The sequence below is a fragment of the Pogonomyrmex barbatus genome, unplaced genomic scaffold, assembly GCF_055798465.1.
Source record: "Pogonomyrmex barbatus isolate J1 unplaced genomic scaffold, ASM5579846v1 scaffold23, whole genome shotgun sequence".
In the NCBI taxonomy this organism is placed as follows: domain Eukaryota; kingdom Metazoa; phylum Arthropoda; class Insecta; order Hymenoptera; family Formicidae; genus Pogonomyrmex; species Pogonomyrmex barbatus.
Genome location: NW_028297120.1, coordinates 1,461,675 through 1,479,183, shown reverse-complemented (window position 1 = coordinate 1,479,183; position 17,509 = coordinate 1,461,675). Strand labels below are relative to the sequence as shown.

The 17,509-nt window shown below is 28.6% G+C and overlaps 2 protein-coding genes across 3 annotated transcripts in view; one reads left to right on the top strand and one right to left on the bottom strand.

Annotated features, from left to right (window-relative positions):
- LOC105427271 (ferric reductase 1) overlaps nucleotides 1–17,441 on the bottom strand; it is a 42,032-nt gene extending 24,591 nt beyond the window's left edge. The window contains exons 1-3 of the mRNA XM_011638942.3: nucleotides 17,306–17,441; nucleotides 9,022–9,341; nucleotides 8,422–8,513 (exon numbers count right to left, since the gene is read on the bottom strand). Coding sequence (XP_011637244.1) covers nucleotides 8,422–8,513; nucleotides 9,022–9,339 — 410 coding nt within the window. The 5' untranslated portion in view covers nucleotides 9,340–9,341; nucleotides 17,306–17,441. The remainder of the gene's footprint in view (nucleotides 1–8,421; nucleotides 8,514–9,021; nucleotides 9,342–17,305) is intronic.
- Nucleotides 386–5,609, top strand: LOC148936336 (aminopeptidase N-like). Of its 2 annotated transcripts, XR_016139638.1 has the most exons (6): nucleotides 386–874; nucleotides 1,136–1,292; nucleotides 1,513–1,594; nucleotides 3,371–3,708; nucleotides 4,209–4,878; nucleotides 4,993–5,609. XR_016139638.1 is itself a non-coding variant. In XM_089078554.1 (5 exons), the coding sequence occupies exons 1-5, from the start codon at nucleotides 821–823 to the stop codon at nucleotides 4,493–4,495; spliced, it is 918 nt and encodes a 305-aa protein (XP_088934680.1). In that variant the 5' UTR covers nucleotides 386–820; the 3' UTR covers nucleotides 4,496–5,002. The 2 variants fall into 2 exon arrangements, 1 of the variants encoding a protein (XP_088934680.1); XM_089078554.1 differs by having other exon boundaries at nucleotides 4,209–5,002.
- Nucleotides 17,442–17,509: the final 68 nt, after the last annotated feature.

Genomic DNA, 17,509 nt, shown 5'->3' with positions numbered 1-17,509 from the left:
GGATATTACAATATTTTCATTTGTATAAGTATAATGATAAAAAGTGAAAACATTTTAAATAAAAAATTTATCTATCTATTATCTATTATCGCTATTATCTACTATCATTTTATCTATTATATATCTATTATCCCTATTAAAATTTAATCGGTATAGTCGTCGATGAGATTTGACGATGTAACTTATATTATTACTTATATTAACGGCGTTTCGCGCAAATAAAATCACGGGCATCTATTCACTATCCGGCGAGAGCTTAATTCAGCGAATGATATGCGTGTCTTTTGACAGTTATAAAAATTATTAAATTATTAAATTATTAAATTAAATTTGTGTTTATGCTATATATCGAAAGAATCATATTTTTCCGAATGAACGATATCATCTCTATCATATACATTGTGAGTAGAATTAATTTTTATACATTTTTGTAAGAATGGGTAGTCTGGACGATTTTTGAACTGCAATGCAATCTATCTATAACGTACTAACCATGGATTTGGAAAAAATTAAGTTCTATAGTTTTATAGGAAAACTGAGTTATAAAATAGAAAAAATTATAAAATAGAAAAATTGTAAATATTATATATAGTAAATAATGCTACTAATAATGAAAGATGGCAGGTCATGTATATTTGTGACATGAATTTGTAACATAGATATAACACATCGTTTATATACTGCTTTCAGAGAAGAAGATATTATTTACAATAAAGAAATGGATCCGATTGGACGCAAAATAGAATTATCACGTGTAATAGGATGTAAGATGGTTGGCCAATTGTTTGGCACCGCGGTCAGTCCAACATGATGGTCTTACATGTGGTTGAACGAGGGTATTGCTACGTTATTCGGCGTGTATATAATTAATCAGGTACTTTTTTATGTCTATGATAATATTTCGACAAAAAGCTGAATATGTCCTATTCAAAACGATTCAAAACGAGAAAGGAATATTGTTCGAATATTTTTGATTATTTTATTACTTAAGTTAAATATAAAAAATTTTGTTGTGTTCATGTGATATTCATTTATAAGATTTTTAATTAATTCAACTATATTGTTCGTTAGTCTGATAATAATAAACTGATAATTAAATTAATATTTATTTCGTGACTATATTTCTAATATCTAGATTATGCTGGATACTCGGATGTTGGATTTGTTCGTAGTCCAGACTCAACAAGAATCTCTCCGTCTAGATGATTCACAAGTTATGAATCCTCTTGGTTCAAAAGTTAATAGTATCTCTGAAATTAATTCTCTTTTCTCTTTTACTTATTACATAAAAGGTATAACAATATCAAATAACTAATATTAAAACAATTAAAACATGCAAAATTATTTAAGAACTTTTTCAAAAATAAGTTTTTATTTTAAGATTATATTAATTGGATTTTAAAAATATCAAAATTTTTAATTAATATCTCATCAATATTTTTAAAACTTTGATAAATATACTATAGGTATATTTACTTATATATGTAATCATATAATGCTTATCTATTACAGCGCCTTTTATATTACGTATGTTACATCATATAGTGGGTAATGAAATTTTTAAGGAAGGCATTAATGTGTATATGAAAAGACAGTGAGTATATTTTTGTTTTGTATCTTTCCGGTTTCCGGTTTTCTCTTTTCCTTTTTGTCAAACAAATAATTTTTCATTTCTATTTCTTCGTTTGATAATATAACGATATGTAAATAATAATTTATTAATAATTATTTTCTGCTATCTTTTTTGCTGTAAAGCTTTGCTGTAAAGCTATGTTGTTACATATAAGATTACTTTCTCAAAAATTTTCTTACTCCTCAAAGTAAGAAAAAAATCTAAGTAACTTTTATTATATAAAAAGAAAATTTTATATCCAAAAATTTAATATTCAGAATCAATACTTCGTATAATCGGTAAATTAAAATTTAATATAATCTGCATTCTAATATCTTATTATACATAATTATACTATTCTATTATTCCATTCAAGTGAATTTGATTTCCAAATTATAAATTATGTGTCGAATATGAAAAGAATTTCTACAGGAATAGTTTAATTTGTAACAAAATTCAGAACACAGCTCTCTTCCTGTTTCTAATAAAAGATTCTCTCTATAAAAACATTCCATTCCTACTTATCGTATGTACTTATCATATTTAAAAGCTCGACTATTGTTATTTTTTTGAACAAGTCTTATTTAGTAGATTTAGTAGTGTAATGTAGAAAACTGGGAAAGACAATTTTTGTCGTAATGCAGTAATAATTATTGTATCTATTATTTTAAAACCTAATATGTAATTTAACAGATTGTTTTAACTTAAGTTTTTATAATTAATATATAATTAGAATTTTTATAATTTTACTAATTGTTTGTATGCTTTTTAGCTTAACTTCTTCAAGAATGTAATTTTATTTGTAATTTTATTAATGTTTTATTACATTTTCTAAGAATAAAACTATATGCAGGATATATTTGATAATCACAAATTTGATAAATTTGATAGATTCATTTTTAAGGCCGTGTGCAGAAACACTTTATGTATTGAATAAATTATTTTCTTTTAAAATTGCAAGATGTATTAAATACTATTAAATAATGTTTAAAAATAAATATGTACTATTTAAGAATACACTTTTAGTTTCTTCTTAGTAAAAACAAAAGTAAAAGTACATTATACTGTAGAATATTTAATATTTTATAACTTTGACTTGTTAATATTATCGTTTACTTCTTAAAAATTTATCCACGTACTTTATTTTAGCAATATCGAAAGAATATCACTTTCTCAAGCATAGTTGTTTTGTGTATTTCGTACTGTACGAGCATTTATCAAATGTTCGCCATAATGACATATTCTGTTGAAAAGTAAACGCCATATTTAACGCAACTATCAACAATCAATATTTTTAACAAAATTCTGCATTAAAAATGAGAAACTGGTGAAAACTGTTGATGTCCACAGCATCTTCATTAAAATATACATAAATATATACATAAAAAAATATACATATTTGGATATTACAATATTTTCATTTGTAAAGTATAATGATAAAAATTTAAAATTTTTATTTTTATTCTAAAAGTTATCTACCTAGTTTATCTACCTTTAATCCAAATTTCAATTCAACTGGTGCAGTCATTGCAGATTTGATACAATTTATGACGTTCGCACAAATAAAACCACGGGCACTTGTCCCACGACAGCTTAATTGAACGAATGATGTGATGAGCGATATTTTTTGAAAGTTATAAAAATAATATAAATTTGTCTTTATGCTATATATCGAGAGAATCATATTTTTTCAATGATAATGTCTCTATTACACAATATGCATTGTGACTAGCATTAATTATTATACATTTCTATAAGAACGGGTAGTCTGGATGATTTTTGGATCGCAATGCAAACTGTCTACGATTCACAAACTATGGATTTGGAGAAAATTAGTGTGAAAGACCTGATGAATCCTTGGATACAAGAAAAGCAATATCCCATTCTTAATATAACGGAAGTCTTTGGTAATGAATGGACGAAAATTTTTCTAGAAACTGCCTCCAAACAATGGACAGTATTAACGAAACAAGTGTATATAAATTTAATGCGAATTTTACCCAAGTATTGTCTAATTCGGGAACAAAGGCATTTTCTTGCAAATTGTTACAATTCTGAACACAATCAGTTCATAATAATCAATCGGCAACAAACAGGTAAATAATGATCAAATATTTTAATGTGGAATATCATTAATTTATTCATCTTATTTATCAAGACTTGTTAGTCAAAAAGAAAAGAAAAGATTCCTTTTAGAGGCCTATTTTTACATTAGAGTTTTTAAACCTGACTTTAAATTTACGTTGTATATCTAACGTAAATTAAAATTGTCTATACTCTTTTTATAAGTTTGTTTGATATTAATCCTTTCTAAGATGCACTCAATATTTATAAATAAAGATTAATTTTCTTAAAAATTCATAGTGATAAATAGTTTACTAAGTGGCCGGTAATATTCGATGTTAAATTCAATACTACATCACTTTGTAAATACTAAATTTTTATCATTTATAATACAACTCAATTTATTATTTGACAAAAGTATTTTTTGTTATATCTAAAAATAAACACAATATTTGATGACATTCTACTTGCAATTTAATATCACAATACAATACAATTTAATGAGAGCTAATATTTATTTATCGCATGACAGGATATTATCGTGTGTTTTATAATGCGGAAAGTTTGTTAAAAATCATACGTTATCTTAATTCCGAGAATTATATAAATATTCATGTCTTAAATCGTGCTCAAATCATCGACGACACGTTCCATTTAACAATATCAGGCGAATTGAATCCTTCTGTATTTTGGGATGTCATAAGCTATCTAAAGTGTGGGAAACGAACTATATACCATGGTATCCTATGTTCAAAGCTATTGAGCACATGTCATACATTCTGCCATTTCATAATATTGATAATATTAAACTCAAGGTAAAAGTGATTTCAGTACAAAAAATTTTGACAATGTTGTTATGTTCAAAATATTAATTTTACTTTTAATAACTATTAAAATCTTTTTCGAAAAATATAGTGCTCCTAATTAGGAAATAAATCTTTTTACGTTTCTACAATTTTTAATTTAAAATTGTTTCAATAACTAATATAACATATTTACAATGCTTTTACAATATATAGATAAGATTACAGGATCTGTTGGATCCGCTCCTTCAAGAAATTGGATATGAAGAAAAAGCTGACGACAACAGTCTTATTAAATGTTTAAGACAAGAAGCTGTACGATGGGCTTGTATTCTCGGTGATAGGGAATGCAAAAGGAATGCTGAATTAAAATTGCGATGGCATTTATTAAATCCAATTGTAATTATTAGTTCTTTTATTGTAATATTTTTACAATATCTGCAATGCTCGACATATTTTTAAATAAAAATATATATAAAGATACAAATTGTAATTTTTGATAAAATGTTTCAGAGAAAATAAACTATTACCATGGTGGAAGGAATGGACGTTCTGTAATGGTTTATCTGTATCTAACATTTCTTTTGACAAATTATTTGATGATTTGGATGAAGTTTTGAAAATTAGAGATCCAGAAATGTTGAAATTTTTAGCTTGCTATAATGATATTCATAACCTCGTGTCTCTCCTCTATAAGTTGAAAGAGTTAAAAAATGTTTACGTGTCTGCTTATACAGAAGATATTAACACAACCTCCATTATTATTAAAAACTACATTAATTTATTTTATTATGTTATTCAGAGATATGCAAATAATGATTTATTTAATTACATTTTACTGAACAATTGGGAAGAAATCAAACCCAAGTAATAATAAGGTTTCATTTTTCGTAACCATTTTTCGTTTACGTATAATCATAAATATTTATTACATTATTATTATATTATATATTATACGCTTTGCTTTTCTAGAGAGGTTAGTACAACGGCAGCATTAATTACTACCATAAATTATACCTATTCTTATAAAGCACTCAATGAGGTAAGTTTTATCAAGCACGTTACTTTCATATATATTTTTTTTTAATTTCGATTCTTTTATTAAATCTCATGCGTTATAATATTACAAAAATTTGGACTTGAATGTTGCTAGATATCAGAAATTATATAAATATAAAAGTATAATACTTTATTCCTATTTATTTTACAAGAGTGTATAAAATTATTTATTCTTAATACATACGTATGTGTATTAAAATTATGTTATTATCCATAACAATGTACCTATATAAATTTAAAGAATTATTTTATTTATAAAAAAAACAATAAGATAACATCAATATATTTTCTGCAAGCTTATATAGCTCCATGTGTGATATGCACGATTCTTTATACTTATTGACACAAGTTTGTATGCAAATAGAATCGTCAAAACAGGATAAAAAAATCCTACATTATTTCGTATTTTCCAGTTATTAATAAGTTATTAGTTAATAAAGTTCGTAAATGAATAAACGTAGATTTACGTAGAAGGGTAGCCTTCTTTGTTAGGAACACTGCGAGGTGTTTTGATGGGTAAAAATAAGCAAATAATCTATCAATTATAGATTTCACATTTCTAAACATTTCATGGCATTTCTAACTATTGTAAATGTGTGTAACATTGAGCTGCCTCTTCACGCAAATGCACTCTTATTCGCATCTTTGTATTAATTAATAACTTTTTATTTTTGCAAAACTCGTGAAGTGATAAAATTCTTTTTATTTATTATCAGTAAAAGTAGAGTTTATCTCTACATATGTTAATAATTTCTGTTAATAATTATTTCTTTCTGTTAATAATTATTCAATAGCCTGAAAAAATACATTAAAGAATATACATATAATATATAAATAATCTCATAACATAATTATGTCATGTTATGTTGTGTTTCATGATACAATTTTTCTTTCTAAAAGCAGTGATTTTACAAAATGTAGACATATTTAACATACCCATGCTAATTTTGTAGATTGCGAAATGGATACTTAGGAACTCACTAATTCTTACTAATTCGCTACTTGAGAACACTGTGTGCAAAATAGACATGCGCTTCCTTGAATTCACGAAACACTATGTAAATATTTTGGATGATGCAGAGACTATGTAGATATTTTGAATGTGAGATATCCCGTTTCATTCTTTAATGGATTATGTAACAAGAAGACTGCGTGATATTAAATTACTGCTGCTCTGTGCATCACTTCGATATCACTACTAATATTAAAAATGTATTTGTAAATTTGTAAATTTGTAATTCCTATTAAATATCCTAGATTTCAATAGTAGTGAAAGTCGGAATGCAGTCTTAATAATTTGTTACTTTTGTGTTAAAAGATGTCGGTATTCACACCTTTTTTTATCTCTCACTTCGTAACTCTTTCTTTGCAGTGTCTAACGATCAATCTCAAAGAAGATAAAAATTGTTATCGTTAGAAACTTTTAACGTTTAACGTTTAACGTTAGTATTATTTTAAAATTATTAAATGTTATTTAATAAACTATTCTTACGCGTAATTAATTTCATAATAATTATTTAAAAATATATATTATAAAAATAAATTTCTATACATATATTTTAAATATATATATATATATATATATATATATATATATATATATATATATATATATAATAAACGTCAAATACTTCTAACGATTTTACATTAGTTGTATCTGACTAGTTGACTATTCTTGTCTTTATGAAATTGATTGTCGCGCTTTACGAGAAGAACTACAAAGTAACTAGAAAAATATGAATATATTGTCAATTAGCTCAAAATTACAAATTACAAATGGCACTGCATTCAACAATATTTGAAATTTTATGTATACAACAAAATGATTTAAATGTCTTTTAGCTATTCTTAAGTAATTTTTGTATATAGCGTTAATTTAAATAATTATTTATTGTTTATCTATTGTAAAGATGACATCCATTTTTAAATAAATTTGGTTTAAGCATATTTATCAATAGCATATTTATCAATTTTATTATATATTTTAATTTTAAAAATATTTTAGAAATTGGTTTTGGACTGTTAGAAATATTTCGCTAAACTTCTTTAAAAATAAAATATGTATCAACATTTATTTGTTTAGAATTACAGTTTTAAGATTATATTAAGATTATTAAATTTTTGAAATGTTGAATTTGTTATTAATATTATTATTAAAAGGTTTTGAATTGACTTTTATATTGAATCCACCGATAAATGTTGCCTGCTAATACAGTGCGACGATCATCTTTTTATGACACTTTATTATAAATTGTTTGATTAAAATGATTTAAAATGCAAATTGTTTTAGTTATGTATTTATAGAAATTTTCTTTATTCTGTTTATAATAGAATTAATTGTCTATGTTTTTGTTTAAGTGTTAAGTTTAAATATTGTCTACAAATAAAAAAGTAAAGTAAAGTTTAATTTATATTTGATATATTTGATATACTTTGTAGATGTTGTAGACTTTATAGACTTATATACTTTGTATACTTTGTAGACTTATTTATTTTATTATGAGTATGTAGTAATACAATTCATATGCAGTGTTAAATATAAAATGCTTGAAACGTTCTGTTATATTTTCAAGAAAAATATATCTAATAAACATCTAATAAACATAATTGAAGTCTCTTGAATTGTGCTTTTAAATGCATCGTAAACTTTATTTAGAATAAAGTTTTCTTTTTAATATAAAAAATGTTAAAAATAGGCAAAAATGCCACTTTTTATCCTTTTCACCTTAATTTAATTCAAAATCTTGATCTTGAAATATATGCAAATTTTAGATCAACGGCATCATATTCAGTGCGAAAAAATCTTCGGAAAATATATTGTAGCACTTCGGAGAGAAAAAAAAAGTAATTTTTTGCAGAATAATATTATACAACGATACTTACTTGAAGATAATGGTACCCTCATAATCAACCGGAATTTCCCAATCGAATTCAAGATTGTGTTTCTTGTTGGTGTTTGTATGAGTTACGCCATTCTAGACATAAAAAGCAGGAAAAGTTTTTTCGATAAGAAATTACACATCATTCGTGTTTACAGTTTTAATCAATTATCAGTTGCAAAGAGTTTTAATCAATTATTTATCAATTATGAAGAAAGGATTGATGATGAAAAATGTCGCATAAAAATGAAATTCTGACACATCATATTACTAGGATATATCTCGTAAAACACAAAAATAACAGTTTTACAGTTAAAAAACTCAAAAATTTAATTCAACCCACACAACTCTTTTCCTTTTCTATCTCCTCATTTTTTAAAAACTTGAAAAGATTTATTCCAAATCCGAGAAGGATAAAATCTAATTTGTAAAAAGTAGTGTAAAAAGTGTAAGCGTAAAAGTTTTACATTTATATTATTTGATGTTTACAAATATTGTCTCAATTATTTATAATATAAGAATACTCAAACCTTTTTTAACATCAGTGCGATTTAAAACGCATTATTGAATGGAACAACGAAATTAAAATTGCAGTAGAAAGTACCTTTACGCCTTGAGTGCATTCCACAATTCTCGCAGAATCGGGCAGATTCGCGAATTCCCCTACGTACTCGCCGGTGTCAACGTCCCTAGCAAGAATCATGAAGCCCTCATATGCGAGACCCTCGGGGCTCCCGAGGATCAGACGGACCCTGCCTTGTCCTCCTGCGGGTAGTACCTGGTAAGGTGGATACGACGATTGCAAGGAGCTGCCAGGGTGACGCGGCTTCAGATCCAAGCATGTCTCCGGCGGTGCTCCACTGGGTAAGCCCAGTACCCTCACGAGCAAGCCGATGACCAGAAATAACAAGCTCTTGGGCATTTCTATGACAGGACGAGTGTCCGATTAAGCAATTAGAGAAATAAGCATATTATAGTATATTTTTTATCTGCAGAATATTTTATATGATTTTTTTGTCAATATAACGAATTAATTCTTTTTTAAGTTGACAAGATTCGAGTTGTCAAGAGGACGATTCATCATCATTTTCTAAACATCTTACGCTGACATAATATTTACGCGCGTAAGTGCATAAATATTTTTTTTATCTTTTTTTTTTTTTATTTAGCTATTTAAAGTATGCTTAGCATTAAATTTGCCATTAATTTCGATACACACAACATACAGTCGACAATCGTTTGAAAGAGCAAATTACGATTAACTGCGATTATTCCCTCGCGAGAAATAAGAGACAATCGGAAAATATTTAAATGGAACGACACACTTGTTTAAACATGAATGCAGACAATACGTGCGTGTTTAACGTTCTCCGTTCTCGTCGATGTTGAATTGATCCGGTATGACATAAATAGAACGTGCATCTGGCAGCAATTCGCTGTCGCTTATACATAATGCACGTCTTATTCCCTTGCTTATATATATGTACTCTTGTGTAAATTTCAATTTTAACAACCGCACTTGCATTAGACTCGTCTAATTTCATTTATCTATATAATTCTGTAATTTTATTCAAATAATCAGATCGCGAGTGAGTTACAGAAATATTCAAGCTATAAATATATTCTTTAATACATTTAATTATTTCTCTAATCATTCAGAGGCTGGTGCAGTATCTAGAAATTCTGATAATCATCAGCAACCAGTCTAGACCTGTTAAAAATTGCAGATATTTAATTTTCTCTCCATTTATCCATTATCAATCATACAAAAGATGATGACGTTTATTTATTTTATATCGAAGAAGACAGAAAGAGCTATGTATCTCTAGTACTTGTAATACTTGTAATAGCATTATATAACGATAATTGATCAGATAAATCTTTGGAGAACCTATCGATGATAAAGCATTTGATGACTTTTCTTTTCTTCTTTTTTTTTTTTTTTTTTTTTTTAATTAGCGTGCAAGTTAATTGTTAATTGTTCAATCAATGTGAAGCATTAAAGCGGATTGAGATAATAAGAGTCACCATCGAGACACTAATGAGCAGCCAAGTGAATGACTCGGAGTAACGAGCGCGTTCACTTGCGCACGGCCCACGCCTGAAAGAAACTGACTTTCATCCTTTGGGAGTTTAACTTCTTACGTGTTTCTTAACTTTCGCGCATTCCTAAACGCCCCGCCGCTACTGAAATATTCCCCATTTCCCCGGCCGTTACGTAACGCGGACTGACCCTCGCCATTGAAATGCCAAGCAGCCATGGCGATATACTTGTTACAGTCACATTTTCCTTCCTACATCGAAGTCGAAGTAAAATCACACGGAAATAAATTACGCCTCGCGTAACATGTCACTTCAAATGTCCATTTTTTTTTTTTTTCTTTTCTTAAAACACTCACTGTCGCTGTCTTCACATTATCTAGCGAGACGATGCTCCAATTTAACGCAGAAATTTTATCACAATCATCTTCTTTGTAAAGATGAATGCAGATAAAATAGCAAGGTAAAGAGGAATTCGCATGATGCATTAAATTTAAAATCAAAATTAAATTCGCACGTTTAAAGTTCAAGTAAAATCTACGCGAGAATACTTTTTAAAAAAAATAATAATCTTTTGCTTTAATACGAGGAACGCGTTATTGATGCGAATATTTCTCTACGTATTTCTGCAAGATCGTATCTAACCAGGAAAGCAGATGAAGCGATGTCTTAGTCGGCAATAAAATGCGCATTCTTTTGTGCGGCGTCTGCGAATTCTTATAATTGCAAAATCCAAGCATATTCCAAGCAGCATTGTTGATAACTGTTGCAATAACTGCTCCGTTTTCCACTTTCACGACAAGCAATAACACAAATACACGTATTTCGAGTTTGTCGATTAGGATTAAATCGCCTGTAATACGTAATAGCGTAAATTCATCGCTAGAAATAATGGACGATTATTCCGTCCTGCTGTGTGATACAGCTTGATTCATTTTTGAAGGAAATTTGGCGGTGACTTTTCGACGATAGTATAAAATACGTAATAACTGAGAGACGGAGATTCTCGAGGTGACTCAAGATGAAGATTCTTAATGGAGAATCGCAGTTAATCTGTGTTAACACAGTTACATAATAGCGCAGAACCTATTATAGTAACAGAGATGACTATTTTAAAGTACAATATGGCGTGTTTTCTCAACAAGACTAATTTTCGCGTACTCGTAATTTCCTTTTTATGCTACATCCAAAGATAAAGGCTACATTTACGCATGTAGCCAAAAATAATAGCCAATTTTTTACGTAACTATTATTGTCGTCATCTAAACAAACACACAAAAAAATGTTATTAAATCGATGCAATCGAGTGTCATTAATAATAGTTAATAAAATTCTATAATTTTACTGATCTTACTGATTCGAATAAATTTTCAATCCTAATACGAATAAAGAGATCACTTGCGAGTATCGCGATACGGACGATTCTACTTATTTTTCACTTCCACGTCAATATATTCCGTATTCACGTCACAACAAATGGACACGTGGATGCAACAGCCGATAATTGGGAAAGGCGTTTGCAAGTAGCACAATGCAGCAATCGTGGATGAGTTGAGTCTGTCGGTTCTGTCCGAGATCGATATTGCGGACGAATCCGAAATTTCTCTCTCGGACGGAGCTCACAATTTGCAAACCGCTGCGGTCGCCGCCGCGAGACACGTACACCCAGACACACTCGGTTACACGTACACCGAGAAATCAGGACGATCGTGGTTTTTTTTTTCTTTTTTCTTTTTTTTTTCCCCCCTTCTTATTTTCAACCGTAAAAGCCGCGACGATACCGCGATAAAAATCTAGCCGCCGGAATTCTGTGTGACAGATCGGAGAGAGAAATTAAGACCGCGCGATAATCACGTGCGTGCCTAGCATTATCATATATCATTATTCCATTGTACGGCAGAGAATGAGCACAAGGCTTCATTTTGCGATTTACAACGCGCACGTGTGACTCATCCACGACGTAATACGCACGAATAATACCACGAGTGCACCAGCTCGTTGACACGTACTCGGGACTAACGTGCACACAGATTCACCGCAGATGGACTGCATTTTCTTCCTGCGTGGTCCTTTGTGAGCGCGCAGGAAATTCCCAACGCGATGTACACGCGATTCCAAATGTTGGATTGATAACGATTTATGACTCGCATGCAAGAAGATCCGTCATACGGATACCTTACACCGTTAATTATTTACAATCCTAACTTTTTTATTATCGACTGCGATCAATATGCTAACCCTGAAACACGACACTCGTAATCCTAGAAAATATATTAAAATTTTCACATTATTTGTAAATAATAAATCAATATTATCTACGCTTCAATATAAATTCCGGTGACGGATAGCTTCTGGAGATTTTTTTCTGAAATAAATTTTAAATGACGCAAAAAATTATTTATCGCTTTGTTCATTATTTAATTGTGTACGCTGTTCGTGTAATCCGAATTCTGTGTTTAAAATAAAAAATCAATTTAATTTATCAATAAAGCAAATAGAAATCATGATGACTGCGCGCTAATTGAAGATCATGACAGCGTGAAGTTACAAAATGATAGCTGTTTGTTAAATATCAATACTTTTATTTATTTAAATTTTTCTTGCTTCTATTATCGTTGCATTTATGTCTGCAAAAATTATGTATACAAAAAAGTTGTTCGACTTGATTGAAGATAATATTCTTTAATACGTATTCAGAATGTAATTATCTTAAAACTCTTGCTGGTTCACTATAACCATCTTGATATTATAACATCTAAATATTTATAACATCTAAAGCGAGAAAACATATAATAAAAATTCTTGCAAAATACTTTAAAATAGAAATGTTTATTGATAAAATAACATTTGCATTAGATAGAATTAAAACAAAATATATCGAAAATTTTCCTTTCTATTATATCTCTCCTTTCAATAAATAACTGTATAATTAGAAATGAATAGTGCTTAATTGAAAGTAAAACCGCAATTCAATTCTAAATATATGGTTATTTATTAATTAACAAAGTGAAAAGAGAATTTTCGATACATGTAACAAGTCTATCCTATTGAATGCAAACGTTATTTCGTCGAAAAACACATACACATTCCTACTTTAATGTATTTTGTACCAATTTCCATTATGTGCTTTCTAATATCATAATTCAAGATGGCTGCAGTGAACCAGCTTTAATATCGTATTTCTCTTTTATTATGAAACATGGGTTTGCATGATTACGCTTTGTCGTGCTTTTAGATTACTTAGGAAGTTACTAATTTGTTAATTTGACATTATGTGCTCTTTAATTGAATTAGATTTAATTTCGTAATACTAAAATATTGCTTTTAAAAAGTGAATTCATTGCATTGCAAAATATTAAATTAGCGTCAAATAGAACGTAAAATATATCGAAATGTGTTATACATTTGTTTTCATATTATATTTATTTCATTGTTGATAAATAAAGTAATTCTATCTATGTTGTTACTTTCAAGTTTAGCTTCATTTACTTTGAAATAATTTGTTCATCTTTTACGCGTAACAAATTGGTGTTTGTAAAGCATAATAAAATGTGGCCTTCCTAATGCAATTCCGAGTTCTTTTAAGGTGAACGTGTTTCGCATCGTCGAGTAACTAGGTATATTCATGACATGTATGACCTTGAATGAGATACATTTAATTGTATTCGTGCGACTCGGTAGTCTTTCCGTTTCATCCGAATGTCATCAGGCAAACAAAGTATCGTGCCCTCGTCTTTCTCATGTTTGGCAAACACATCGCCATGGTTACGTCGCCCTGCTGTCCTAGAATTCCGCGTTGAACATTACTCTCGCGTCGGTACGCCGAACCGCAAATTATTTTATCGGTTACGTAACCAGGCAGGAACCACCGGGCAAGAATTCAAGGAAATGCCATTCATCGCTGCCGCAATTATTCCTAACGGCCTTCTCTCTAATGAGCACAGCGCTCTCCTCAGCTCATCGATCTTGCTCCGATTGTTTCACTTTGTCTTGCGTGCAAGCTGAGTCAACTAGTTAGAGCGACCTGTGTCTAAAGATGGATATGGACATAACATACATTATTCTCGTGTCCAATCCGTAAGATTCTCTTTATTGTATCTCACAGTACATACACACAGTATCTCCGCAATCAAAGAATTTATTTTCTCAAGCAAGTTTCAATCTACATTTTTTAAAAATATTTTTGCAAAATAATATATTTAGAAAAATTGTATAAAGATTAATTTTATTTTATAAACAATTTATTTCTAATTAATCACTTGTTTAAAAAAATTTAACCAATCAAGTGTGTATTTTTTAATAACATTTTCATTTATATAAGCATTGAGTAGAATAAAAATTTCTTTACTATACGTTTTCTTTTACTATAAAATATTATATAAAAGAAAATTAATTGTAATCTTCAATAAGATATTATCAAATATATTTTCTTGCGTATCTACATAATAAATTGTCTAAGATTATTTGAAATTAATAATTAAGATTAATTAAGATAAACTGCTGATGTCATTTCGTATACTTGAGAAATAATTCAGTTAATTAATAAAGATGACTTATCCTTTAGACAGTAAAACCAAGTAATGAATCATTGCATGAATTATCTATGTTGCACCAGAATAAGAAATAGTGTTTCTGTGTAATGAAATACAGTAAAAAAAAAATGAAACGATTTCTCCAAAGTCGATTAACTTTAACGGTAATTCAATTGTCTCTTCATTTACCTCTTTTGGTGATTCTGCCTCTAGGAGAAGATAGAGAGAGAAACGATTGCTCCATGATTAAAGTTAATCGACAATCGGAGAAATCAACTTTAGAGGAATCGAAAGAAGCTAGGATTCACTCGATCTTCTGCTTATCGCTGCAGAGAATCACATTCCCACCAGAGATTCACAATACATGACTCAGATTAAAGAAAAACTGATTGATAAATTTTTCCACGTTCATTCTAAAAAGTAATACAGAATATTTATTTGACATTTTAATATTTTTAATAAAATACATGAAATTCAGTAAAATCTGTCATATTATTTTTTTCTTTTTCTCTTTCAAAACAGATTATCTATAAATAATATCTTAATATTTTTTATTGACTGATTATACATATTCTTATTTAAAAAAAGAGAGATATAAATAACAAATTTCAGCTAGTAATTTATTTATTTGTTTATTTAAAGAAAAAAAGGTACATTCAAATTTATCTAAAATTAAGAAACTGACAATCAATATTATATTACAATAACAAATATCATATGTATATATATATATATATATATGTGTGTGTGTGTAATAGAAAACAAAAATAAGATATATATAAGATATATATAAAATATATAAATAATATATAAATAAGATATATATAAAAAATGATGCTACAAATTGCTTCAATTACAACGAATCTGTACATAACAGGAGATCATCGTCATGTTTATTTTCAGTTTCCTAGGACAGACAAGAAGCGACTGAATCTTATGAATATTTCCTACAAAAGCTTTTCATAACATTATTTCATAAAACCTCTATCTGCGTCTATTTTTGTATATCTTTTCATATTTAATTTATTTTGTAAATTTGTACGGTTCAAATAAAAAATTGCGCAAAATACTCTTTTACCTATTTTATTTATTTATGATACACTTATGATATTTTATTGATGCAATCGATATACATTTGTATCTTTAATGACTTTGTATATTAATTTAGAAAATGTATTGATGTTTCAGTTTGATATATTAGTTTGCATCATACAGTTATATTACATACTTTAAAAGAACATTTTTTTCTTTTATGTAAAGTATAAAAATATTTTAAAAACTCATAGTACAAGGATTGAATTTTATTATATTTATTTCTTATAACGTATGATTTTTTTATCATCTAAAGTCTGGCGACTCTTTTTTGTTTTATTTATTAAATGTGAAAAAAATAGGAAAAAATTTTAATTTTAATTTCAAATTAAAAAAAAATTTGATTACATAATGTAAACATCAAAAAAATGTTTTTCAGCAAGACAATTATTTATTATTGCTTAAATAATAATCTCGTCGATTTGTGAGATTACAAACCAATTTTGAAGAACAGAAAAGTAGTAAGCAACGAATAATGTGCTTGTTATTTTAAGAAGAATAATATTTTTGAAACTGATCTCATTTGACTCAATAAATAAAATTGGTGTATGATCCAATTGTTTACCAATCTTAAAATATATTATGAAAAGATATTTATTACGATAGTTGTTGATTACACATCAGTATGTTTTTAGAAAGAATAGTATTCCGAGTACATAAATTGTTAAATAGTCAGATCTACTTTTTCTTCTACCACAGACGGTCAATTACCTCGGAAAGACCAAACTCACGCATATATTACTTCAATTCGCTCGATTTAAAAATTAAACGGCAATCCTATAAAGCGGTATCTACAATGAGATTTTAAGACGTAAGACTTAAGAAATTGGTCAACCACAATCGATTATTCTTCTATAAATATCGATTATGATTGGCCAATTTCTTAAATTTTACATCTTAAAGTCTCATTGTTGACGCCGCTTAAGTGTCGGTCCACAATAAGTATTTAATCTTTAAACAGTAAGAAATTGACCATCATAGTCGATTATTCTTTTCATATTTGATTATAATTTGATTATCAATTTCTTACTTCTTAAAACTTAAATCACCTATTGTGGACCGACACTAAGGCATCGACGTTCCGAGAATTAAGAATATTATTCTCTCTTGTAAAAATTATAATTTTAAATTATAATTTCTTTTTAACGTGATTGTTTTAACGCGGCACCAAGATTGATGGTACCTGCTAAAGCATATCCGTATCTCCGTCGCGCAAACACTCACCGTTCTTCGTCTCTGCCACGGATGCAGATCCTCCACCGTTTTCACCACCTACGTAATCACGCGCGCCAAACAAATTCGTGAAGAGGTCACGTGTGCCGGAACCCGCGGTCCAATAACACGCGCGCACTAATTTCCAATCCACGTCGGAACGACGACGTTTCCCATTAGATCGCGTAGCGCGCGATCGTTCGATCGTAATCCTTC